General features: G+C 39.0%; 3 protein-coding genes across 4 annotated transcripts in view; 1 reads left to right on the top strand and 2 right to left on the bottom strand.

Moving 5' to 3' along the window:
• Positions 1-8,167: 8,167 nt before the first annotated feature.
• On the bottom strand, positions 8,168-18,752 carry LOC122838061 (YTH domain-containing family protein 1-like). Its single transcript, XM_044128413.1, has 6 exons — positions 18,327-18,752; positions 17,550-17,574; positions 15,532-15,611; positions 13,296-14,945; positions 13,147-13,191; positions 8,168-12,223 (listed from the first exon to the last, which is right to left on the bottom strand). The coding sequence occupies exons 1-6, from the start codon at positions 18,351-18,353 to the stop codon at positions 12,197-12,199; spliced, it is 1,854 nt and encodes a 617-aa protein (XP_043984348.1). The 5' UTR covers positions 18,354-18,752; the 3' UTR covers positions 8,168-12,196.
• Positions 17,761-27,547, top strand: birc7 (baculoviral IAP repeat containing 7). Of its 2 annotated transcripts, XM_044128436.1 has the most exons (8): positions 17,761-17,936; positions 20,690-21,259; positions 21,795-21,894; positions 22,548-22,629; positions 22,779-22,824; positions 23,521-23,730; positions 25,047-25,112; positions 25,250-27,547. In XM_044128436.1, the coding sequence occupies exons 2-8, from the start codon at positions 20,767-20,769 to the stop codon at positions 25,447-25,449; spliced, it is 1,197 nt and encodes a 398-aa protein (XP_043984371.1). In that variant the 5' UTR covers positions 17,761-17,936; positions 20,690-20,766; the 3' UTR covers positions 25,450-27,547. The 2 variants fall into 2 exon arrangements, with proteins under 2 accessions (XP_043984371.1, XP_043984361.1); XM_044128426.1 differs by lacking the exon at positions 17,761-17,936 and having other exon boundaries at positions 20,577-21,259.
• The window catches only part of nkain4 (sodium/potassium transporting ATPase interacting 4), a 65,552-nt gene continuing 61,662 nt past the window's right edge, over positions 23,823-27,712 (bottom strand). Inside the window, exon 9 of the mRNA XM_044128380.1 lies at positions 23,823-24,746. Within this exon, the coding sequence (XP_043984315.1) occupies positions 24,708-24,746 (39 nt within the window). The 3' untranslated portion in view covers positions 23,823-24,707. The remainder of the gene's footprint in view (positions 24,747-27,712) is intronic.

Raw genomic sequence — 27,712 nt, 5'->3', positions numbered from 1 at the left:
AAGTCTGTCTGTGACAGGCTAAATCGTTTTTTTTTGTTTGTTTGTTTTTTTTTTTTTTATTATTATTATGAGAACTAAATATATGTCCAGCTTAGTGTTACTGAAGTTGGTATCTGATTTGAAATGCCTATTTGGTTCTAAATTCAATTCATAAGTCATCTTGTCTAACTTCACGAAATCAAGAATGTTTCTGATCATCTCTTGTTCAAAACATTAAATAATTTAAGTCAAACCTGACCTAGTTTAGGTTAGGATTTATGAAATCCTCATTCTACTTCGGAAGAATGACAAAATTTGGAATACTGACGATGTCAGCTAAAAACAACAACAAAAAAAAGTATGTGGACAGGTGGAGGGCAGAGGGAGGTGGATCATCTATGGCAGCATTTATTCAAGAAACCATCACTGTTTGACTGTGTCTATTAACAAGATATCTCTATTAGTGCAAGAAATTAAACCCTCTAAGCCAATTTTTTCAAATTGTTTATTGTTTAATCTATTTTTCTAAATAGCATTAAAATTTTTCATTTTTGAAGTATATTTTCGAATCTCTATCAGCTGTCAGTGTGGCTACCCCGTGATTGAATACAGCTGTATGCAAAACCTCTCTGATGCTCCCGACGTCCAAACCTCCCAGTCTGCAAAATAAAGTGTGGGGGGATGGGAGAGGTCATGGGGTGATGCTGTATGGTTATTGTAGATTAATCATCCTCTATCAAAGAAATGCATGAGGAATAATTAAGATATATGTACAATGCAGAACGCTTGACGCAGCAGGATAGGTGAAAGATTGATTGGTGCATGGAATAAAAAGCAAAAGTTCAAAGCAATAAAAATAAACAGACTTGTTGTAGTTTTTGCAGTTTGCTATGAGTCATCGTTAATTTCCGAGAGATGCATGTCACTGTTTCCCACTCTTCCTTCTTGTCTTTGTAAATCTCCATCTCTGTTTTGCTTCCTTTCGCTCCCTAATGATGTTTGGCTGAGATTTGGGTTAATTGTGGGGTTAACTGACAGCGATGAGGAGCGGTGTGCTGTGAACATGAGACCAAAGTGAGGCTTAGCTTGTGGAAGGGAAAGGCTGCACATAACTTTATTGAACTGTTTGCAGCTTTACATGTTGTGCGTGTGTGTGGGTGTGTGGGCGTGTGTGTGTGTGTGTCATCTGATGGGCACAAATGAGCATCAGTAAGAGCAACGCTTTGAAAGGAGGTTAAGCGTGTGCCTTTGTTTTCATGTGAATGCCTGATGCTAAAGATTTGTGTAAAACTCACCTCAGTTCTGGTATTACTTCTCTCCTCTATGCCAGATGAACACACACACACACACACGCACACATACACACACACACACACAAAAAAAAGTTTGTGCAGCTACTGTGATCATGCTCTGGGATTTGACTTGTTATGCAGCATTCAGTAATGAATGTCCACAAAGTGTGCACTGGTACTTTTCCTCTCTCGCTGGGGCTGGAGCACAAGACCAAGACAAATAATATGTATAAAGTGAGAGCAACAATACATTTTAAAGCCTTTATTCATTTGAAAATAAAATAGTGCAGTATTTTTCTTAATCTGAAAGAGCACCACAAAACCTGTCTGAATCTTAATAAAATCAAAAATCTTATAGCCTTTTAGCCAGAGATTCTAACATGCATACCCACTGACACACCTTCAAGGGACATTTCAATATTCAATTGCCTTTCAAACGTGCAATAATTGTACAGAAACAGACAGAATAATGACTCTTTTTCTGCAGGTTGCGTGACAAGCAGATCAATGCAAACAGCTCATGACATTTATCAGATAGAATCAAGGACCTCTACATCAGTACTGACGCTGACCTCAACCAGTGGAAGTCGGCCCGACATTATTGATAGGGAGTGAGGAAAGCCAGGGAAAAATAGCAGTTCCTTCTTCTGCCAAAAAAGAAAAAACAGTGGAATGGACATTTAATGGAACATGGGGAAAAGAACGTGTTTTTGAGTCATGGTAGCGCATCACTGCAAGTTAGGATATACTTCTAATAATTCTGAACAAATGTTCAGAGATGTTTTGTTTTTGTTTTTATTAAGCAATAATAAACAGGCACCTGCACATTGGACTGTGAGCCTTGAGGTTCACAAAAATATTACATTTTTTTCTTGTTTTCTATTTCTGTGCTTAAATTATATGCATATATAATTGACTATTTTTTCCACAATAACAATCTTTGAGCAGGTGTTAAATGTATATTTCAATAAGCCCACATTATTTTTTCTAATACTCTATGATCATGTTCTATATTACATATCAGTATATTGTATTTCATTTTGTCCGTACAGCACACTTCTGAAGTCATTAGTAGGAGCACACCTGAGTACAAGGTTTGGAATAAAAAGATAACTATTTGGTGATAAATGTACTGCAAAACGTGTGACACACACAAGCAGTACAGAGGCTGTAAAAATGTATAATGATTACTCCTGTGAGCAGGTGTAATATGCTCCATCTAAAGCACATGGACGACTCCTGTATGTCCAGACTCACCTCTCTGCATGTGTCCACTGGGTGTGTGTGTACAGAAGCTTGCAGGCTTTAATACAGACCAGTGTTTGCCGTATATCTCGCTGTATATTACAATTTCTCCTCAGAGTGGCCCCTTGCATTCAGATCAGCGGCCGGCTGCCTGATCGCAGAGGACAGCTTACTAGGCCCCTTGAATTGTTCACCGGGAACAATGGCTTCTTTTGTCAACGTGTTTCTCTTTCTCCTGGTGGACAATGCTTGAGGGTCCTTCTGGCTCTCCACACTTAAGAAATGTTTGCAAAGTTACACCTCTCTCTACGCCTCTCAAAACATGTAGCAGCGCCGGTATAAAAGTGTGGGAGTTTTTTTGTTTTGTTTTTTTGTTTTTTTTGCCAAAAATGCGCAGGTGATTTGCTCTTTGATAAACTTCGCCTACTGTTTGAAATATCCAGGATAATTAATTTAGTTTAGTCATATATATATATATATATATATATATATATATATATATATATATATATATATATATATATATATATATATATATATATATATATATATATATATATATATATATATGTCATACACATGTGTGATATCTCCAGACTCAGACTACACTTTCTCTGTGTAATGTGTAATGTGGGTTTGGTTATAGAGTAGGCTATATAGGTTGTGTGTCTGCATAACGAGCACATGGTGCAGAGCTGCCCACTGGGCTGCAGCCCTGACCCTCTCTCCTCCTGATGAATGGCCCCATGAGCAGATGTCCAGCTGTGCCTATTCGGGCCTTCAACAACATTTCAGAAATCCGTATGATTTTCCTGGGAACCATGTCTCCCCAGATCGGGGCACTTTTTCCAGTGGGATAACTTGACTATAGTAAAAGTTTGACTTGTATTATTATTATTATTATTATTATTATTATTATTATTATTATTATTATTATTATTATTATTATTATTATTATTATTATTATTTATTTATTTATTTATTTATTTATTTATTTATTTATTTATTTATTTATTTATTTATTTATTTATGACCAATAATATTTTTGAAAAAAATCTATGTTAAATGGAAAAAAAACCTACGTTTGAAAATTTAAAAATCCTAATTTTAAAACATAATCACTCAGATTACACTGTTGTACTGTTTTGGATACATTGGTGAAGTCTATATTGAAAAAGGGAGACTTATTGCAAGTCACATTCCAGTAGGTATATTAAGATCTATTAATTATTGCACAGATTATCTCCTGCAAGTTAGAGTAAAAAAAAAATATATATATATATATATATATATATATATATATATATATATATATATATATATATACATATATATATATATATATATATATATATATTTCCTTCCTTTAGCACCAACTTTTATAACTTTTGTAAATGCACAAAAATACCTTGCAGGACCTCTCTCCTTGTGGTGAAAGTTGAAGGTATCCAGACTGAAGAAGCGTACCACCACGATAATAAATTTATTTCGAAAAGCTTGTGTTGAAACTGAACGTTTCTGGACATAATTCAGACGCGCAGGGGGGAAAAATGTTCCCAACATTCCTCAAAAGTCCAGGGGCCGCAGCTCGCACAACTGGGGCCGACTCTCCTCTCGTCTTTTGTTGAGGCTTTTGTGGGGGGCTGCGTGTTGGGATTGGGGGTGTAATGAGGGGGCTGCGAGCCCCCGATGGGGGGTGCATTTGCTGTCCAAAGACCGTTAGACAGTGGCTGAATGAATGGGCCCTGAATGTCATTGTAATGCACAGGGACAACTCCCCCTTCATTCAGCTTGAGATGTGGAGGCCGCTCAGCTCCGCAGAGGGAGAGGCGAGAAGAGAGGAAAAGCTGCAACTGCAATCCACTTGCACGGTCTCTCTTCGGCTCGTCGTGCAGGTGGAAGGACGCGGACCAACGTCTGGCTCAGGTTTAGGCGATTTGCTTCTGCGTTTGCATGCAGTTTTTTTCCCCTTCGGTTGCAAAAAAAAAAAAAAAAAAAAAGTGGAGCAGAAGCCGCAGCAGCCTATGGCGCAGAGTTGGACGGCAGTAAGACGCTGAACAAAGGATAACGAATCCAAGCCGATGTGGATTTATCAGTATAGACATTTTTGGTAAAGAAGACGCCTCTTCTGCAGCAGTTGGCAGCTGTGCCGCTTCGGGCTATTGTATTTTTTCCATATATTTTGGCAGCAGGAACCAACAGGCTTTTAGGCCAAACACTGAATTAGTGGATTGCTTTTGCAATAACGTAAATGCAGCAAGGGGCGTTTTGAGATGCAGATTGTGGTGCAGGCCTAAGTACGGCAATATGTATATTTAAAAAAACAAAAAAGAAAAAAAAAGAAAGAAAAGTTAATAAGTGTATTTGTTTGAAAGAGAGGGTGAGGGAAGCCGCATTTACGATTCTATGGCCTTAGTTAGCGAGAAACAACGAGCGGAGGAATCACCCCTCGACACGGGCTGACAGTCCTTCCGCTCCGTCTCTTTGTTCAGCCAACAGTGGGAGGTATAGACGCAAGCCAAGAGAAACATTTGAAAATCCACTGACATTTTCTTCCGGGACAGAAATCGATGGGATTTAATTGGAACTGTATTTAAACACGCAATGCAAATATGGTGCAGTTTTAGGAGCTTCTGTTCATTTAAGAAACGCGTCCTCTAGACAGTCAGAATAATTGGTCCTTTTATTTATTTATTTTTTTAATTGAAAACAAATGTGGCGTTAAAAAAAAAAACCATTGACGTGCTTTGTATAAAAACTATATGATTTTATTATTTTAATGCAAAATGCCCTCAATTTGATTTATATAAACAAATAAAAATTTTACTATTTTATAAATAATTTTTTGTTGACTTTAAACTATAACCAAAGAACAATTTTAGTGGAAAGGTCAAATATAAAGCCTTAAAAAATACATTTCCTTGAAACAGTTACTCATGGCATAACTATGCAACATATTATACTGCATATTCTGCATCTGAAATACATATTTTTATGTATTTCCCTGTTGTTCAAATTATTAGCTTATGTCATGTACTTTGTAGCATCACGTGATTGTGGCCCCGACGCTCTGGAGTCACAGGCCTGAGAGGAACAAGTTTTACTTTGAGCATTTGAGATCTTGACATGTGGGCAAGATCTCAAGCAGCAATTAACGATTAACCGAATGATTAGCAAACAAAAACAACTGCTTGCTTTAACACAGCTAAACAAGGCAGATGCGGATTTTCTTCTCAAAGCAAAGGCCATCCACTGTTTAACCCGTATATTGTTTAAATGGAAATTATAATGGAGGCGCTTTGTTCAGCTTTTTCAATTATCAAACATTCACCGAATGCGAAAAATGCACGAAAAAAGGCAAAGGAAAACAACAACAGCAACAACAAAAATAACCCGTTAAGACGCGCAGGTGCACAAAAGCGATGGCGGTATTTTCTTCTTCTTCTCCTTCTTCTTCTTCTTCTACGTTGCATTAAACTGCCGGCTGCACCAAGCTGATTACAGGCAGCCGGCACCGACGCATGTTCGCATGTCGCGCTGCAGAAAGTCAGGTAGGTGGTTTCAAGGACGTTTGAGGTTGATGAGGATTTGGTTCTAATGGGGGGTGGTGGTGGTGGTGGTGGTGGTGGTGATTGGGATGGGGGATGGCTTGGGCCCCGGGCCATGACGTCATTGTGCGCCCATGTAATCCTCTTGCGCTGAAGCCCAATCAGCAGAGACTCGCAATTGTCTAGGATGGGAAGAGAGGGGGGCTCTAATCTGGGAGACAGTGGATCACACAGCCCGCAAGAGATGAGAACGAGTGAGAGAGAGAGAGGGGGAAGAGGGGAAGGGGAGTGGAGAACAGAGGAGGGGGGGGGATGCAACCAGGGCTGGATTTTTTACTCGAAATGGGTCAGATTAAAGAGCCGAATCCGAACGGAAGCGACTGACATCTTGGTTGGCGAAAGGATGTTTTTTCTCTTTTTTTTTCTTTTTTTTTGGCAGATGGAGGAGCTGTTTTTCCGACCTTGAAGATAGAAAGAATAAAACAGCTTCAGTCGCCACCGAAGTCACTGGTTGAAGATTTATACTGTAGCATAATGTATGAATAGCACTCTGTAGTGTCAGGTGCTCGAGAGGAGAAAGGAGGCACCGTGCGCGTTTGTCCGAGGGCGTTGATTGAGGACAAGGCAAGGAACTGCATTCAAGCCAAGTTCAATGGAACATACAGTTCTCTTCGCAGTGGGATGTATGGCTTCAGACTAATAACGCACCGCCGCTTGCGCTGCTGTCTTTAACAGTTTTCTCTTTGTGTTTCTGGACCATGCTGTGCATTTTATTGGGAAGGAGGAAATCGGGAGATTAAATAGCTTTCAGCTGTCATTCCAATGTCAGGTAGCGTGCCAAGAGATGCGTAAAGACGCACACCTGCATATGCCGCTAGCTTTGTAATGCAACGGATTCAGACGTGGGGAGGCTTGCATTCGCGTTGTGGCGCAGTGATATTCAATATCATTTTTCCCTCACGTGAACTCTGCAAGGTTGCAGGAGACCAGCGCGTCCGTTATTTTTGTAAATCCGCTTTAGATCGGAGTGTCTAAATGAGAGTCGTGTGTGCGTGGCGCGTGTGGTTGCGCTGCAAATCGGCTTTAGTTTCTTGTGTATGTGTCTGTATAGCCTATATAGTTGAGCGCGCACACGGGACCTGGAGCTGTTCTTTAAATCTCCGGCATGATGGTCTTGCGTCCTCCTTAAGGGGAAGATGTTGCAGAGGGTGGCGGGGAAGTCGAAGGGGGAGTAGGGTTTGAGAGGAGGCTCGCTTGGCTTCATCCTGCGCCCATCAGCGGGGTCCTAAAAGGGGTTGTCACTCTGCGTGTTCACAGCGGACCTTGATTTAATGTCCATACAATTAAGGCACGCGGTGAATGCCAAGAGAGGAATCTACACAGCATCCTTTCCATGTTTTATTCCTAATAATAATAATAATAATAATAATAATAATAATAATAATAATAATAATAATAATAATAATAATAATAGCATTACAAATAAATAATTAATAAACTTCTCAGGCCGCAGGGTAACTGACCCTTCATCCCTCAGAAACAGGCCCCGCGACTGCCAATCAAAGCGGCTCGCGTGGATGTGCTTACGGGTAAAGCAAGTTGCGCGTGCAGATCCGGTCACTCGCGTGTGTGTGGGGTGTGTGTGTGTATGTGTGCTACTCGGGCTGGATGGGCGCAATGCGCAGATTTAAAAAGCCTGATATATGACCAGTTTGGTCAACCTTTATATTCCCCATAAAATCAACATTAAAAGTGTTTTACTGGTGATTTTTAGTAGCTTTTCTCCACCGCTGGATTCTGGACAATGGTTTTCCAAAACAAGTGGACCTTCAGGTGTGGTCAACTGCTCATATTAGGTTTACACATTTAAGACTCGAAGAAAGGTATTTGTAAGAGTTGCCACTTATTTATTGTGCTTTAAACAAAGGCATTTTATTGCTGGTATGGGCCAAAACCTCAGTTTTCGCTGCATACCAGATATAGAAAAGGATCATGGTTCCAGTTTAACAATAAAGAAAACGTAAATTACATTTCTAACATTAGCGAATAATCTTTACTTGTGAAGATCATATGCACGTAAAGCTGCAAGAAATCGCTTTTTTGTTTTTATTTTTGTTTGTTTTTATAGTTCGCACACGGCCATTGGCATAAGCCTGCTGAGTGTGTAGCGCGTCTTCTAGCTGTTTCATTCCTTCACATCCTCAGTGTGTGGCTCAGAGCTCAGGCCCACAGCAGAAGCCGAGGAGACTGTATGAAAGATACAAACTGACAACGGCTGCAGTGTTTTTTCGGATGGAGTCAACATGCATCACAATAAGTGATTTAATGCCATCTACAGGCGCCTCTCTCACAGTGCATGTACAGAGGTACACCGCTGAAAAGGAGTAATAAATGGCGTCTAGGAAAAGTCTAATTAATTTGCCGAAATATTCAAGTCGTTTTGTTCTGTTGAGTTTAAGACCTGGCTAAATTTGGAATATTTTACGCAAGGGTGATTAACTTCAACAAAAAGCCAAAGAAAGGTCTTGCCTTTTGAGAAATGCTGCAGGGATGAATGTTTTTTAGCCGGAAGCCGGTTATTTACGCACCATGTTCCTTAAAAACAGGATGGCAGCTAAAATGTATGCTCAAATAATATGCATCAAATGTTGGTCTCAGGAATCTATTGTAGACTACTCGATCACTTATTGACAGAAAAGACAAGCAAAAATAATTAATGCAATCTTGGCTATAACATTACATTATAAAGGTTTCTGAACCAAACGCGAGACAACAGAGCCCCTAATCTTCATAATGACAGATTTGACATTGAGAGTCACACTTCCATAACCTTTCACAGCTTGTTTTTTTCCCCCTGCTCTAGATTTCAAACACAAAAAAAACGATGACACGTATTTCCTTTGGTCAGTAGTTTTGACGTATTATTTCGGCTGATGTCTAGATTATGTAGGTTGTAATTCCTGCATACATAATTTGATATATTTTTATGTTAATATGTCTTGCAATAACATGTCAAAAATAAAGAGTGAGATGTGCCACATTTGCTACTTGTCATTATTGTTCTAAAACCAAACATGCGTGCACCAGAGTGACTTTCTACAGAAATGCTCAACCTTGGATCATTTGCAGCAGATAGTTCCCTCGCCTCAACCTTATTGGATGGTTCAATAAGGACAGAAAACCTCGCCTACATGTAAAATAACACAAAACATTTTCAGTCTGTACAGCTGTCTTTAGTTTATTTTGTGACAGGAGAATGCTAACTGCTCTTTCTCTAAAACAGGACCATGGAGAGTGCCAGTTAAGCAAAGTGAAGGGGGAAAAAAGGGCATTATGAAACAATTTTTTACATTTGAGAATCTAAAACAAAACCGTGCAAAAAATGCATTCACTATTTATTTATTTTTTTATCTTACAAACATATATGTTTAATAAATCTAATCAAATCTGAAATCTCTTTAAACTGTAAGTAACATATCGGGTTCGATAACGACTGTCTACACAGAATCTTGGACGAAGCCAACGGGATTAATAGACAGGCAAAGTAAGGAAATTATTTCTAGCTTGAAAACCTTTGAGGGACATTTCAGCCCAGAGGCTGGCCTGCGAAGCTCGTCTTATTTGGAAAAGGTCACTGTAAGAATTTCTCAAGGAACTCACAGAGGACTCACGAGATCAAGACAAAGTGATTTCTGAACTAACAGTTTATTAAGGCTTGAATTCTTCTATAAAGAAAAACCAAGATAGATCCTTTTGAACAGGTTGTGTCCACTACAGCTGTGGCCTTTTAGATAAATCAGAGGTTTAGCATTTCATATAATGGATCCTTCTGCAGTGCTGAAATCTGTGGCTGACCCAACAACCCCCTTACATCAAACATCTTACAATTATCCTTGATGTACATGTAAGCCCTGTACTTTAATCCCAAACCAGCTACCAACTCCAGAGGCAATAAAAGTCCTCGGTGACATCCTTTAGCGTCTCACCTGTGCCCTCCTCTGCATGTCAGAGTGGTGTTGGTGAGGGCACACGCATGTCCCCTATATTGCTTCAATCAACCTAGCTATCGGTTAGTGCAAGTACAAAGATAATGAAGATTAGAGGCTATGAGAGGTGATTACACTGGCAGGGTAAGAACACAATGCAGCATCACAAATTTACTTCCTCTGAAACTTACAGTTCATACTCGGGCGACTTCTGTAAAGTGCATTGCTTGAGCCATTTCACTTTTATAATAGGGTAAAGACAAAAAAAAACAACAAAACAACAACAACAAAAAAAAACAGGATTGAAGAATATACATCATCTATAACCTAAATACGCAAACATCTACTTTTGGCCACAGTTATCCACACAGGTGACAATATTATCCGCATCATCTTCAATAATTAAGAGAAAAAAGAAAATTTTCAATAGAATCTGAAAAGTGGGTTTTAGTTCACTTGAGGCTACATCAGGATTAGAAAATACACAAAAGATGGAAAATGAAAGAAGCAGCACATCTGTTTTCGGGGCTTCTCTCCGCATCATAGCGGCCAAAGAGATACTTCAATAAATCACATGATCAAAGGGAAGAAAATCTGTGATTTCATTTTTAAAATGACTGTGTTCTCATTTAAAATGTGCTAAAGGAGGAGGGGAAAAAACACCACTGTCACCTTTAGACGCAAGCCACATGGAGGACCTTCTATTCAGACATCTTCAGCAGACCCACTGTATTTCAGCTCACCATGCATCGGCACACACATCTCAATATTTTTTTTAGTTCCCCAATGTTTTTTTTGTTTTTTTTTTTTACATAATTCAGAACTTGCTGTATCAGGATCAGTAGATCCCAGCTAAAACAAACTATATTTGAAACAACCAAAAAACACACAGAAACCACATTTCATTCTTATTTCTTTTTCTTAGTTGATAGTAAATCAGTTACATTAATTTTTAGGTTATACATTTTTAGGCTTTCTCCGTGAATATATAGACTCCTACGTTAAAGCTTAGCATTACGACCGACATGAAAGAATTAGCAAAAACCAAATTCAAGAAAACAGAGAAAAGAAAATACGAAGGATTAAGACAGAATGACGGTGAATGGACAAATATTTGAACCCTCGCCCCTGTTTTGTGGAACAAAAAATACAAGAGCATAAAATTCATTAAACTTAGCAGTAACATCATTATGTAATTCTAACAAAGCAATTCAAGATGGTGAATTTGACAAATTGCTCAGGTTGACCAGGTTGTGGAGACGAGCGGAATCTGTTGTTGAAACACACAAAGACGACGCTCTCAGGACAAACATCAAAAGAAATTTTACAAAAAAAAAAAAAAAAAGAGGGCTGTGAAAGTGTCATTAGTACAATTTTTGATTTAAATGGTGAGAGTTCTGGTTGTGAAGGACATATTTGTTGTTTCTTTCCAAAAGCCCTTCCTCTTCTGAAATGTCTTAAGTCCTGTGTGACTTCACACTTTCCCTGATTTCTCCAGCAGTGTCACTGTTTGAGCAGTTCTTCTGACAAGTCACTGATAATTAAAAACAAAAATAAGGCTCCAGAAAAAAAGTTTCTGAAATGAAAATTGTCAGTAGTAAGCCAAAAAATAGAGATTTTGTTGATCTGAATGAAAAATAGTTAAACCACTTAAGTTTTGTCAACCCAGTTCCAAGTCCCAACATTGCCTTAAGGATCCTTCAACCCTGTTGGCACAGATAAACCTATAAAGCATGGCAATGCTGCCCCCACATGGAGACAGAGGGGCATGACACGTCTGTTCCTGATTGTACTGAAATATAAAGTGGCAGTCAAACCCTGATTCAATTGGAGAGAGGGGGGGAGGGAGCAAGAGAGAGAGAGAGAGAAAAAAAAAACATCCAGTAAGAGAAGAGAACGTGATGGAACAAGAATAAAAACATGTTTTTTAAAAAAAAATAGAGTGTGGTGGCTGCTAGGTAACATTTAATCAGCTTATTATTGTCGCACAAGAATCGATGGTTGGTGGGGCAAAAAAATAAAACAAAAAGAAATGTTCACCAGGATTAAATAGAAAACAGAAATGAGGGGCTTCGTTGCATTTTCATATTCTTCTGTCTTTAAATCGAGTCCTATTGTAAATGATCAAGCCGAGGATAAATGTCTTCTATTGTTTATTCCTGTTTTGGCGCTCCTGTTTGAGAGGAAAAAAAAATATGTTAGACAAACAACTGGTAAATATTACTACAGTAGAGTTCAGGACATCATAAAACCCTAAATTATTTTTCTTTATTTTTCACACTACAGGCATAAACTCCAATGTATTTTAGTCAGGATTTTATGTGATAGACAAAAATGCATATTAGTGATGTCAAAGAGAAGTGTGTGTGGTGTGCTTTTATTTTAAGCTCGGCAAAAATCAATACCTTGTAAAACTAACTTTGGCTGCAGTCAGCCTCAAACTCTTTTGGGGTCTCTGTGCCAGCTTGGCACATCAACGTATCTGAAATGCTAATTCATTTTAGTAGGTTAAAAAGGTCCATTTTGCTCTCATCTAACTAGACCACTTAATTCCATGTTTGGTGTCACCCTAGTTTGGCTCCAGCTGCTTCAGGAAAACTAGATTAGATTGGTGGAGTGCAGAAGTAATAGCTTCATCCAAAGTCACTGTGTCCAGCTTGTTTTTTTAAAGTTTCCAGTTTTAGTTTCCACCTGAACTGAAGAAATGGCCTCTGTAGATCTTGATGAACTACTGAGGAGGCAATTGAGCCATTTCATTTATGTGTGTCGGAGCAGAGAAACATCCATCACAAAACTATGAGGATGTTGGATTCCCATGCATTAAGCATATCCTTCGACTTCCCAATTAGCTTGGACTATCACATGAAATATCAATAAAATACACAGATGTTCGTTGTTGGAAAAGGACAAAATGTTAAAGTATTCAAGGGTGAAGAACATTACAGTAAGACAACATTTTTTTAAAAGGAAAGAAGTATCTATTCAACACAAAGACGTTTTCAAAGAAGTGTTGCTTTCTCCCTTTAAAATATGTATTAAATGAAAAATTCCTGGGATTTTAAAAGACCCTATTAAGAAATTCTAGTAGATGTTTACCTGATCCAACCGAGAGCGGTTCTGTATCTGAGCAGGTTCAAAAGTCTGTCAAACAAACAACAAAAAAAAAGAAAGATAAAAACAGAAAAATGGTTGCACATCGTCTTCAAGCAGCCAGTTTATTTAAACAGTGAGAAGGCTTTACCCACCTTGCGCACTTCCTCTTCCTCCTCCTGCCTCTTCTCATAATGAGAAAAATCGTCAAAGATGGAGGTGGTGTGTTTGTAGGTGGCGATGATCTTCAGCACCTGCTTGGCCTTCTCCAGAGGAACCTCCTGGGTATCGCGGGAGTTGGTCACTGGCTTGTTGTCGTTGTTCTCCAAGCGGATGTGGCGCAGCTGGCTGTTAGGAACGTCCTTAACGAACAACCAGTCCACGTCGAACTTGCCTTTCCACTTGTCCTGCGCCCAAACACCAGCACTGGTCCCGTAGTCCACTGGCGAGCGCATTTCTGCCACGCCACAGAAATGACCGCTGCCGTTGACGCTGAACAGCAGGTAAACTGGACCCTTACCATTCATTGCACGGAAGGCTGAGTCCAGCCGCTTGTTGCCATGCTCCGTGCTGCACCAGATGGAATACTTGATGGAGCGATGAATATCATCCTCGGAGTAGCTCTTAATGATGAAAACGCGGCCATTCTTCAGGTTCCAGTCAAAGTCCTTGGGGTTGTAGCTATGGGAGGCACGCAGCTTTTCCAGCACTGGGTGGGATTCTCCACCAGGTCCCTGACTAGTAGACGTTAAGGGGCCATTGTTCCCACCACCAACAACTCCCATCATGCCACTCCCATCTTGGCCGAGGCCACCCTGCCCGTAGCCTTGGTTACGATTGCGTGGCGCGATCCAGCGGGTCTGGGGCTGAGGTGGCTGGGTGTGGTTTTGGTAGGGTTGAGGTGGTGGCTGATGGTGCTGGTGGTGTGGCGGCTGAGGCTGTAAGGCCATAGGCTGCATCTGGGGTTGCACTAATGACTGGGGAGGTGGGGGCTGCATGGGTCCTTGCTGAATGGGGCCTTGAGGTGGCATGCCATGAGGCAGCCCAAGAGGCTGCTGCTGCTGCAGTGGGGCTGTGGCTACTTTAGTGACCGGGCCCTTGTCCCAGGTCCCGATATTCATGTTGTGTTTAATGGGTGGTGGGGGCAGAGCCCCCCCTGGATTGGGCATCCCTGGTTTCATCTTCGATTTTAACTGCTGCGGTTTGGCAGGCTTGCTGGCAATGGCAGCCCAGGAGGTGGGCTTAGGGGGAGGCATTCCTATCGGTGTGGCCCCGTTCCCCGTGGCTGCCACTGCAGGCCCACCAATCACAGACCCCACTGCCTTGACTCCTGACCCCTGCCCAGTGACATCCCCTCCAATCTTCAACCCAACCATCCCCTGTTCTAGGCTGTTCATACCAGGAGCTTTGTTCAGGGTGTCGCTGTGAAACCCTGTCTGACCGTCAGGCACCAGAGTGCCCCCCAGGGAGCTGGGAGGATAGCTATAGCTGCCACCATAAGCTGAACTTTGAGTCTGCTGGCCCTGGGAGCCACTTGTGCCCCAAGCAGAGAAGGCAGGGTTTTCAGGAAAAAAGTTAAACCTGTGGGGGTAGATACTGCTTCCCAGTCCTCCTGGCTGGCCAAACACGGTGTCCGGCATAAAGTGGTGGTCTCCATTGCTCAGAGGTCCATAGGGTGTGAGGTAAGGAATTGGAGGGTCCCCACCTGTGGACCAGGGAGCCTCACTCAGTGGGTAAGGAAATCCAATAGAGGGAGCATAGTAGCTAGACATGTAGGGATCGGTGATGGACTGGTAGCTGTTGTTCTGAAATAAGATGGAATAAACAAAGAAGTGACACGGAAGCTCAATTTAAAACTGGCAAAAAATGGTACAGGGTTTCCCCCAGTGTATTATAATCCTGGTGGGCAACAGGCTGTAATTGCCTCCCCCGCCCCCCACTCATCACCACCACCAGGAATATGCATTGTTTGTTTATTTTAAATAGGATTTTTTTTTTTACATAAGAGTAAATCTGTGACAGTGGACGGATTAAGCTCAATTTAAAGATGGTGCAATGAACTGTGCGTGGGGGTGAGAAACCAGTTTTGCCATCTTTGCAACAGCCCTTTGGCCTCACACATTATTATTTCAAATTATGATGTCTGCTCGTGCATCTCTGAATGTTTAGAACCAAAAGCTCCCCTACCACTCGGCTTAGTAGAGTTCCCGGGGGGGAAACCTTGTGGTGTCTCTTAGTTTTGACATGCAAGCAAAATGACTGTTTTGGATAATTCTTAAAAGCAGAACACTTTAATCAGGTATCTGCTCACAGTTATTATGCTGCGAGATTTCATAATGAAAATAACCAGAAAAAAACAAAACAAACAACAACGCTGAAAGTGCGATTTACCTGAGTAGATTGACCAGGAAGGTATGGCTCAAAGTCATTGTCATGGACAGTCTCCTTCTGATGCAGTGAACCATTTTGCACTGCAAATATAACAAAAATACAAAAAAGAAGCAAATCTGAATTTACAATGACGGCAGATGGAGTGATGTTTTAAAGGGCGTATGGCAGAGAAGGTTATTTAGATATGAAGACATGGGGTGCCACTAACAAAGCATGCAGCACATGAATGATTTATTTATTGTTTCTTTGCAACTGAAATAACCACATAACATTACTACCAGCTGAAACTATTTTCAATATATTATAAACAACATGTTTTCTTTACAAAAAGACAAAAAAAATATTAACTTAAAGGTATCACACGACTTGTGATGCTATAAAATTACAGAAAATCTGCATCCTAAACCTCCAAAACAATTTTGCCAAAGCAAAAACAGATACAAATATTACACATAAATATCAAGATTCATCTAACATTGATTTAATTCTCACATGTTTGACCCTATTATGACTTAAAATACACAATGTTAAATTAACTAACGATAAACAATGATAAAACTCCAATACTTATTATAATAATGAAGAGCAACAAATTATTGGTTGTAATTTCGCCCATGAAGAGATATGCCACACATAATCAGATTAAACGGTTTGCTTCAGTAGGACACGTTGATACTGAATAATCCGAATAATAAAATGCTGTAAAATGCGACATCCTACAAAGCATGTGAACAAAAAAGTGACAAACGTTTTAACTAGAATCTAAGCTAACAGCTTGTTTCTCAGAAGAAAAATACAAAATATAAAACTAAATTAAAATTTAGATATCTATATTGTATTAGTATATTTATCTACAACAGCCCTCTTACCATTTCCTGTCCACGTAACAAACTCATAAATTAATGTAGCACAATTAATTAAAATTGTTTAACAAAAGAGTTCCGGTTAACAACTATTAACACCTGAAGTCTTCACTAGAATGCTACAATAAAGACCATAAATATTCAATTTCTTTGATAAAACAAAAAAACTCGCATCAAAATAAGTCTTGCGATATATGACAAAATACCAAAATATGGTAAATATTTTACATATGCATCTAATAAAATATGTTCTGTGGCTGCTGTTTGTGCTCCAATCGCTTAGTTGCTGTTTGTGTTTCTTGCTTCACGCCCCCTCAAAAACAATTTATTATTGCAGGTTGTAGATTGTGGATTTTTCAATGAAAACAGAAATGCCCAGAATGTAATTTGCTTTCTTCTACCTCCTCACCTCCCCCACTTCTGATAATGAAAGTCCTGGTATATGCAGGATCTGCCTTAAGATTTGTATCATTTTTAAAAATCAATAAAACACATTTGATTTGATAGATGAGCAAACTAACCCGGGCCATGTCCAGATTCCCTCAAATAATTTATAGTTTCATTTTAGCTTAACTCATTATGTTTTTTTGGAAAGGAATGTACTTTTGGTTTTAGGTAGAATGTTCTCTATCACTGTTTTTATGACAAAATTATATTCCACAGTAGCAAATTTGATCTTTGAGCAGAATAAAATGTGTTAGAGTCAATTAATCATGTGACTAACTACTAAAAACACAAACATTTAACAAAAAATGTCTGCTAAATGTCTGATAAAAAGCTGCTTTGAAAGCATTTTTTTTATTTTTGAGTGACAATTTATCACTTGTTGGAATAGATATTAAGAGGCATAAATCACCCTAAAATTTCAGCTTTTCAGATACATTATCTTGGTATGATTGAAAAGCTTATTTTTGCTTTTAGATTAATTTCTGTAGACAACTCCAAATGGTGTCAACATACTGATTTAAAAGACTTCTTATTTTCCTTTGGTAAATTTGTTCTTCCATACAGAAAATATGTCCATCGCACTTTGACAAATTCTAAATACATTATCATAACTAAAAAAAAAAAAACAAGAAAAATATTCGTATTCTTTGGCAAACTAAGTAGGACTGCCACATTAATACCTAAAAATATAATTGTGTCATCACCTACCTTTAGACGCTTGTCCCTTTGATCTCTGCGTTTGGGTTGATCCAGAAAAGCAAAACAAGAAACAATGTTATTTTTAGTAATTAAGACTTTATATTAAGAATATGTATTATTTATATAATCAATATTTATGACATCAGACTGCCAATTTCATGAAAAAGACTATGTAGGATATTAATAAAACGTAGTCCTGTAGTGGACAAACACGATTCTTACGGTGAGTTACTGACAGCTGCATTGAATATTATATAATTTTCTGAACATCTCAAGTCAACTAACCAGCTAATGCTAGCCAGACTTCAGTAACAACTTCTACATCACAGCAACCTTAAAATGGCTTTCTAAACGCCAGTGGTTCTTAAAGCAACACGAATACATGTTCTCCAGAAGGTATTTATCTCGGTAAAGACACAGAAACACATTTCACTAAAAGTTACTGTTCAAAGAGCAAGTTACCTTGTGCCATTATGTAAATCTGTTTACGTTAACTAGCTTTAGGTTTTACCAAATCAAGTGGTGGGATTTTTGCAGCTATGTAGCTTGCAAATTACACGATTTCTGTAAAAGATACATCTGACAACGTGATGCATGCAGAGCTACAGATGTCATCTCTCTTAAATGTCAATAAAACCCTTGATCATTTTCACGGAATGCAGCCAACTCGCTAGCTACATGCCAACGCTAATGGCTAGCTAGCACTTCCGAGCCTAATAAATCGATAACGTTAGCAGGTAGTTAGCTCGCAAGCTCTCAACTGGCGAGATAAGTCGTCATTCATACCTGAGGGTCAATGCTTGTGGTAGACATAATTCATTAAGCAAGTCCCTGGTTTTCTCACGGAGCCTGAGCCTGTGACTGAATTTCAACCCCCGTGATTTGCAAGCAAGTTCACAGCTCAGTTGGAGTTAGCTTCGAGGCTAACAGCGCCGCTTAGCTTATAGCTAGTAGTTGTAGCGCAGGCTCAGCTGAGTATTCTCCCAACTTCCACAGTTCAAGTCAGACGCCTCGGATTCTGTATCCCAAAGGTTTCCAGTCCGAGTTCAGCTTTTCCGAGGTTAAGCGCGTATCGTCGTGTGGCACCCTGTGGATCTTGGATATTTATGTCTCTGTTCGCCTCTCACTTAGTCTCTTTTTTTAATTCCACAGAGAGAGCACTCCTCGGTTACGTTAAAGCCCCGCACACTTCCCCAATGGCTGCTCCATCCGGGCTCTGAGCTGTCGCTGTAATTCACGTCCTCCCCCGCGGGGTGGCAAAACTTTCAGCATCTTCTCCAATAACCATAGAAGTCTGAGATAATAAAAATCCAAGTGCATACGAATAAACTAGAATATCTTCGGACAGGTAATCTTCATTACAATTAGCGTCATATATCCACTTTGCTCATTACAGCCAATGACAAACCCAAAATCCTGATATTATTTTTTTTTTACAGATTAATTTTTTTGTTAATGTTTTGTTTTATCAAAACATGCCCCCCACTGTTGCTCTTAGCAGAGGTGGGGAGAGTACCCAAAAATTGCACTCAAGTACGAGAAGCTCTACTGGAACATATTTTGCCTGTGTAAAGGTAAAAAGTAGTCATCCAAAAATACAATTAAGAGTAAAAAAAAATATTTGGTAAAAAGTCTACTCAAGTACTGAGTAAATGATCAAATTATCAGTCAATTAATATTTACAAATTGCACCATCAAATGGACCAAAGTATAAAGTCAAGAGGAAATGTAAAATGGGTATTTCAAGGACCAAAGTGACAAAAATTCATATAAGTAACAAAAAATAACAAAATCATGCAAATATTTATTTTTCAAAATCAGTTTCTTTCAACACAAAAAATATGAAACTTTAATAAAAACTGCAGGTGTGTGTCTTTGTCTGGTGAATCTTTTGCAAAAACAAACAAAAATATGTTTGTTTTTCATTCAGAGGACAGAGAATCCAGACATTTTACTCAAGTAAATAACATAATAAAATTTCTCAAGTAAAAGTAAAAAGCACAGAGTAGTAAAAGTTCTTCCAAAAGCATAAGAAAGTACCAGAACTCAAAAAAACTTGTAAAAAAAAAAAAAGGTCACTCAAGTAAATGCAACAGAGTAAATGTAACTACCAGTAGTTACTATCAAACTCTAGCTCTTAGCAACTTTGTCAATACAAGATAAAGAACCGAGTAATTATTTTTAAAATGTAAAGGTAATAAATTTTATAGTAGTTTCAGAAGTGTCGCACACACGTAGTGTTAAAATATTTTTTGTGAAATCTATTCATACTCATCAATTTAATTGTGTGCTTTTCTGTTTTAATGCACACAATTGAGCTGCTGCTCAACCGTGTTGCATGCGGTATTTGGTGTTTTCTTTGTTTTGTTTCGTTTTTTTCTGCAGTATCTGTGAGTGCAAGCGAGGCCAGGAGATGTCAGCAGACTGTGGTTTCCTGCAGGCCCTCTTATATCAGAAAGAGGGCCTGATGTTCATGTGAGACTTGTGTGGAAAATGACACGTGGTAAAATATGGCCACAGAGATCATCAATCATCTCGTGCAATTATCAGATATATTTTTTATACATATGCACGACATGTGTAATTGCAAATCACATGGAGTCTTCGGTTGTAAGCGCAGTTGAAGGCAGAATAATTCTGAAATCGAGTTAAATGTCAAATGACAGTAATCAGGGGGTGAGAAGTTTTTAAGTCTAAATCTATGCCATCAAGACCTATGAGGTCCTTATTTTATTTGTCACATAAAAACTGTGTAATTGATCCAAAACCACACACAGATTCACATTTAAACAGGACCCTGAACATGTGTAGCTACACTGAAAAAGGGCCGTTACAGCAATGTGACGTTAAACTAGAAAATGTTTTGATAACAACTTTTCATGTTTATTAGATTTTTATTTACCACTTTTGAAAAACATATTTTCTTTTCCTTCCTCATTACAGTTTTGAACTAATTTGTATTAGTTTACCGTTCTTTTCCCCACGAGGTGCAGCCATAGGACAGGCATGGCGTGTCATTCAATCAAGGATCAATGAGCATACATTCTGGCAGTTGGAGGATTTTCTAGAAAACTTTCTCCTGTAGGCCGCTGCACAGGACCCCGCTGCTCATCATATTATTTCAGCTGTTGTTCTGCACTCACCTTCAGTGTGTGTTCCACTATGGACCGCAAAAGGGCTGACTGGCACAGGACAAAACGAGAGAGAAAAGCTCACATGCTGCAGAATGTCGGATGACAGGAGTACTATGCTGCGCATCCTTGAGGAGCCTCGGATGCAGGAGGAAGTGGAGAGACTTCGGACCTTCCAGAACTGGCCTGCAGATGCACCAGTGGCTTCAGGAGACCTGGCTAAGGCGGGCTTCTTCTTCCTGGGTACTGGGGACAAAGTTCAGTGTTTCTGCTGTGGAGGAGTTTTAAGGTTCTGGGAGCAGGGTGACAGCCCAGCCGTTGAGCATAAGCGTCATTTCCCTACTTGCAGCTTCATACTGGGTCAAACTGTGGGGAATATTCCACTGGCGGTGGGCTCCTCAGACTCTGTGGATGGCCAGCTTTTGAGTCAGCTCCAGAGGATGACTATGGACGATCAGGGAACAGCTGGACAAGCAGTATACCCCGAGATGGAGACGGAGGACTCTCGACTTACCACTTTCCACAACTGGCCCACTGAAGCCTCGGTGCAGCCAGATGTTCTGGCCCAAGCAGGGTTTTTCTACACAGGTACTTGCTCTCAATTCCCAATCAGAAGTACTAAAATATAACATTTTCAATTAGCTCCTTTCCTTTACAGTTTTTAGGCAAAACATGAGCATCCACTAGAATGTTTCCGTAGATGTTGACAGCTGTAGTGACCTCCCCTATGTGAGAGTTCATGCTACAATAGTTCCAGCTGAGTCAGGATGTTGTGAAGAGAACAAACTGGACAAAACAGGAGCTGCGAGGCAACATGCAGTGAGAACTCAGATTTATAAAATACCACAAACAAACATTTCAAACAAACAAACTTGTCATTCCTATTACTGTCTTCTAGATTAGGAGAGGCAAGGTCAGAAATTTTAAGTCACTTTTTATTTATATATTAAATGCAGCTGTTTGTTCTTGTTTGTTCTTTCTTTGATCATCTGAACCAGAAAGCAGTTGTATTTGGTTTGTATTTGAAATATAGATAACATAAAAGGCTTCTCCATCAGGCTTGAAAGTCTAGCGAGTCTTTATTCAATCAAACTCTGTCTAAAGAATTTTTTTTAAATCTCAGGTCATGGTGACAATGTCAAATGCTTCTTCTGTGATGGAGGATTGAGGAACTGGGAGCCAGGGGATGACCCCTGGCAGGAACATGCCAAGTGGTTTCCAAGGTAACAAGAGGGCTGTAACAGTGAGATGAGAAAATCTTAGCTAAAAACAAAATTGTATTTTTATTATACACAATGACATCTATAAGATTTAACCACTACTTATAAATCAATAATTCTGCCAACATCACATGTCATTGTGTGTGTTCAGTGTTATGTCCACTGTAAGATTTGCTCCACATGTCATATTGCATTTAAGCCTAAAACATCTCATGCAACCACAGCACGTTTTTACACATTTGCTGTGTCCCCTACATGACTTGTGGCAGAAATGAGACTTCAAATAGGTTTCTTTCATCTTCTTGGCCCATAAAGCCTGGATTTAAGGAGGGAACAACTAACAGTCATTCTGTCATCAGAATCTTCCATCTGAACGGCAGATCTCTGAAATCTCTATTTTGGCTGAATTAATGATTAATCCTCTTCTTTCCCAGCCTTACAATTTAGGTGGATGGTCAAGTTTTGGTACATATGCATTTATTGGATTGAGGAATATCAGAATGAAAGGGAATGAATACAATATCATATCACATTTTTTTGGATTTTTAGTTTTTTAAAAATGTACTATTACCCTTTGATTTAAAAATTAAATGGGATGTTTTTTAAGGGATCTTACCTGTTGCTTATCTTAAAAGCGGCCTTCTTACCTTCCTCAGATGTGAGTTTTTAATCCAGTCACGAGGGCAGGAGTACATCAGCAACATACAGGATACTCATTTCCACCTGGGTGATACTATGGTAAGAGTCCTATTCCTTTAATTAATAATGACTTAAACTACATGGATAAATGAAAGCATCAGACTTGTGTATAAATGCCAGTTTGGTATTTATTGACTTAAGTAATTCATTTAATTCACTGTAATTGAAAAACAAAAACTTGTTTCCAGGGAGGATCACAGATGTCCACAGGCAGAGATGTTGGTGGCAGAAATGGTAAGTCTTACCAAGATTGAAGATGGTACAAAAACCATGTATTAATAGAGAGATGAGAAACAAAATGGTGGCCCTGCTGTCTGATCCCAGATTCAAAGTTTCAACATGTCTTTTTGATTATTTCTGTCCAACTTTACAGATTATTGTTTTTCTGGCTGACTAAAAGTATTGCACAATCTCTGTTTTAAGCCTCAAATTAACCTTAAAGTAAAATTTCTTTCTCATAAAGCAAGTTCTTTATGTTGCTTTCAGAAACATGATATTTAAAAAAAAGCCTGATATGCATTCAAATCTTTATTTAATCAACTCTTTACAATTCATGTGTCTTTTATGAAAGGACAGGTAACAGCACACAACTGACTGAAATTATCTAAGCTTGTTTTTCGTCAGGGACTTTGGCCGCTGTTAAATGCCTTACAGAGTGTTTAACTGAGTGTAGTCACACAGTGAATGTAACACAGTAGTTATTGCGTAAAATGAAGGAAGAACCATAGCAATCAGATATTCTGCAGGCATACAGAAAAGTACTACAGCTAAAAAATATTTAATATGTTGCAAGGTGAATGTTTTCTGTTTTTCTCTTCCACTTTTGTGTGATATCGTGCCATCTGAGGTCTCAGGTCGTGTGTAAAGCCAGTATGGTATTCGGTAGTTTGAAGTCATCCTCCTCTCTTCTTCAACTGTCTTACCCTTCAGATATGGTCGGAGGTCTGGGAGCTTCATCAGCCATGCTCTCTCCTGTTGTGCAGACTGTGCTGCAGATGGGGTTTGAAGCCGGCGTGGTGGAGAGTCTGGTCCAGACCAAGTACCTGCTGACAGGCCAGTACTACACCTCAGTGTCTGAGCTGGTTTCTGATGTTCTGCAAGCAGAAGAGGAGGAGAGGCAGGCAGGGCCAAACAGCAGAGGTAACAGAGATGGAAACAAACTTAAATACTTACCAGACTACTGTGCTTTTGGAGATTTGTACATGTTTATATGAGTAATATATATATATATATTCAGCTTATTCCTACTCCCCTGTTGAACAGAGACATGTTACTATTTATAGAAAATACTTTTTTTTTTATCAGTAATTAAGGGAGTAAGTTTCTTACTTTTTGCCTAATAAATAAGGTTTTCTGTTGTACTTGGATGCATTTTTCACAGTTTTGCAAATTCACTGATGATTTTGTAGAAATCCCAGCATTATCAGCAAAACAATATATATTCTAAAAAATCTATGTTCCTCCTTCAAATTGCAGTTTGAACTTTTTTTTTTTTTCTGTTGACCGGTGCTATCAGAACTAATACAAATTTAAAATTCTAGATATATTCTGCCAAATAAGCCATTAGGAACCGATACATAAACTATTATTTCTGGAAGTAGAGAAGTGCAGTTAATCTCCAATAAAGTTAAAGATGCAATTTTAATCAAAACATTTTAGCAATAGAAAACTGGAATACCTTTTCTGACAGCTGCTTATGTGGTCACTTCAGGGAAATTTAGCAGGCTCTGGACGTCCACAGCAAGCCCTACCGAAACATTACCACCATGGATAGCAAAACAAAAAAATAGCATAAAAGCATAAAGCATAAAAAGTTTTTAAACTAATATATAGTATGATATAAACAGCAGTAGTTATGAGTTTCAATAACGGAAATGCATATTTTGGATGTTAGTAAAACCGCCTCAAGAGAAAGTAAGTAAAAATATATTAAGACAAGATCAGACCTTCTTCATAGCCAATCGTTACTCTGAGAAGCAAAAGTCCAGACAAAATCCAAAATGAGAAAACAGATTAATACTCGCTGTGTGGTAGGATGAACAAACTGAAGATCCTGACATGGCTTTCCCCAACCAAAGCATCTTTGTAAGTCTTCCTCTAAACCTCTAACAAGAAGATTATGCAAGCCAGCCCAATGATCTCATTGAATCAGAAACCTTTTGGGAAAGAAACACAGAGCATCAGCTCAGACCTTTGCAACAAGCTAAACATCACAATCTCACAACTTTTGGTTTAAAAAATGTACATAAACATTATTGTAAATATATCACATTTGATTTTCCATCAAATTTCCTTTAAAATAAGTGGACCTTTGGAAAGGAGGACTTAAACTTGGGAAGTATTTTAAAATGAGTAATATAATGTAAGAACACGACTTTGACCAACTGCAGAATTAAAACACTCAATTTTAATTAAAGCTAAGTGTTTATGTTATGTCTTAAATTTGTTCGATTTAGAGCAAGAGAGGAGCCTGGGATCTAGTGCAGGAAACGCGAGGACCGAGACGCCCATCCCAAAGAGAGGTCTGCATGCTTGTGAAATCCAGTTATAATGAATTGGCATTTTATTTTTTGCTTTTTCACTATTTGACCTCTCTTGATGCTTTAGTCACAGATCCCACCCCAACCAATTGAACTTTTCTGCTTGTGTTTTCCACCAGTAAAGGATCAAAGTGCCGAGGAGCTGCTCAGGCAGCTGCAGGAAGAGAGAACCTGTAAAGTCTGCATGGACAAGTTGGTGTCCATCGTCTTCATCCCCTGCGGTCACCTGGTGGTTTGTGGCGATTGTGCCGCCAGCCTGCGTCACTGCCCCATCTGCAGAGCTGTCATCAGAGGCAGTGTTCGTGCTTTTATGTCTTAAGGCTGTAGTTAAAAACTGCCACTCCACTGGTGTTCAAAGTTTCCCCTTGAATTTGCACTGCCTGCAATCTTCAGTGAATTTATAAAAATAAGGAGTGCTGGTTTTATAACGTTATACAATAAAATGTTTAGGTTTCACTTGAGCACTGTCATCATTGCATTCCTAAAATAACTCCCAAGACTTTCAAAAGAACATGATTTTTGTTTTATTAACAAACACCATATTTACATGAACACAAAGCCCAGTTCTGGGTAAACAGGGTTACACAATCAGGTCACATGAGGTTGGAGTAACACAAGACAGGAAACAGAAGAACATAATTTACCACCTTTTAACACAAAGAAAAAAATACATATTTACAAAGAAATGGACACGTTTTCAGTTTGGACCAGCACAAGCAGAACCAGAACTACAACCAGGACTTTGGGGAAAGTCTGTATTGCACCCAGAGGAAGACTAGTTTTGTCATCTTAGAAGTATTTTTTTTTTCTACCAAGACTGATAATGTTACAATATTAGACCCTTTGTTTTCCTAATCCACTGAGCGAACAATGAGTGGAGTTTAAATTACAGGAATGAGATCTGAATTATTGCAAAGTTAACCAACAGAAGTGTTTAGATGTTTTTCAGGATCCTAACAATTACATTCTGTTTGTCTGGCAGTGAAGAACTCTTAATATGACAGAGAAATCTAATGCTCGACATTAGATGCTGCTGGCAGTAAAGGAAAATTGTAAAAATGAACACCAGTCAAGATTTCTGTTTATACAGTGCTTTGCAAAAGCATTCAGAGTCCTTGAATTTTTTTCAAGTCAAAACCACAGATGGAGGTTGCGACCTTATGCAAAACAACAACACAAAGTTAGTCACGACAATGGCAAGCCTTTCAAAATGTAGCTACACCAACAGAAAAAAAAGCACTAACGAGAGAAACAGTCAAGAGGGCCTTAGAAACTGTGGCTCTGGTGGGGGAATCTGTCAACACAGATAATTATTCTAACTAGTCACCCACACCACAAATCTGGCCTTTATGAAAGAGTGCTGAAGTTCGCTACATATAGTGGAGACGGCAAACGCATGGAAGAGGGTGCTGTGGCCTAAATGCCACACTAAATGTGGTGCTCCAGTCCCCCTGAATAGAACAACTCTACCAAGAAGCATGATGGTAGGAACATTATGCTGTGGAGATGCTATAGTTCAGCAGGATCAGGGAAGCTGATCAAAGTTTAATTGGAAGATGGGTGGAGCTAAATGCAGTGACATCATGGAAGAAAAACTACTAGAGGCTACAAAAGACTTTAGACTTCACCATCCAGTAAAAATGAAATGTTTTTAATTCAAATATATCCATATTTGACAGTGACAAAGAGAAAATCCAGGCCTAAATCCAATTGAGAATATGTGATAACTCTTAAAACGTGACGTCTGGGCTGTAGACGTGCAAACCCCAAGACTTAAGGCTGTGTGTGTTGCAACAGGTGGTTGTACTTATTCAGGGAGACTGGACTGAGATGTTAACCATACTTTACAGATTTTTATATTTAAGCATTTCCAAACGGATGCACCAATTTGTGTTGGTCTATCACATTAAACAGCAATAAAATCCATTACATGTTAAGGTTCCGATAACATGAAAAGGTTTAAGGGGTAATAATACTTTGCAAAGCACTGTAATTCTTTGTTAAATCATACTAAAGCTAAACAAATGAGAAGCTGAAGTTTAAATTCAGTTGCACAGTATCCAACCTGAGTCATGTGGAATGGAATGTATGTTGACTGAGAAACTCTTATACCTTGTACAATTGACTATTTTCTGTTTTCCAAAGAGAAACATGCCATTTCTGGAGATATGAGAGCTTCTCAGCATGCACATGCTCCATTTGAACACCAGAGGGCAGTAGTGATTCACATAACATTAAGGCAAAGGAAGCTCTGACAATGCAAGACTGGTGGGTAAACTGATGGATATGTTCTACAAAGTGCTGAATTGAGTAATGTTAGTTATGTGTGCTCAGTTTTGTTAGTAAAAAGTTAAAATGAAGCTGATTCAGAATAAAAGCCAAACGGGTGGAGACACGAGTCATAGTAACTGGTTAACCAACTTCAATCAGTTGTAATTACATACAAGGCAAACTTTGATAAATGCTACAACTGATCACAGCTCAGGCTTTCACCTTGTACAGACAGAATATAAGTGTTGAACTGACAGGGAATGAAGCCCCCTGATCTATTCAGGTAGAGATTTAATTCATCCATACATAAC

This window comes from Gambusia affinis, linkage group LG01 (genome assembly GCF_019740435.1).
Source record: "Gambusia affinis linkage group LG01, SWU_Gaff_1.0, whole genome shotgun sequence".
Lineage (NCBI taxonomy): Eukaryota > Metazoa > Chordata > Actinopteri > Cyprinodontiformes > Poeciliidae > Gambusia > Gambusia affinis.
This window is presented reverse-complemented; position numbering and strand designations above follow the sequence as displayed.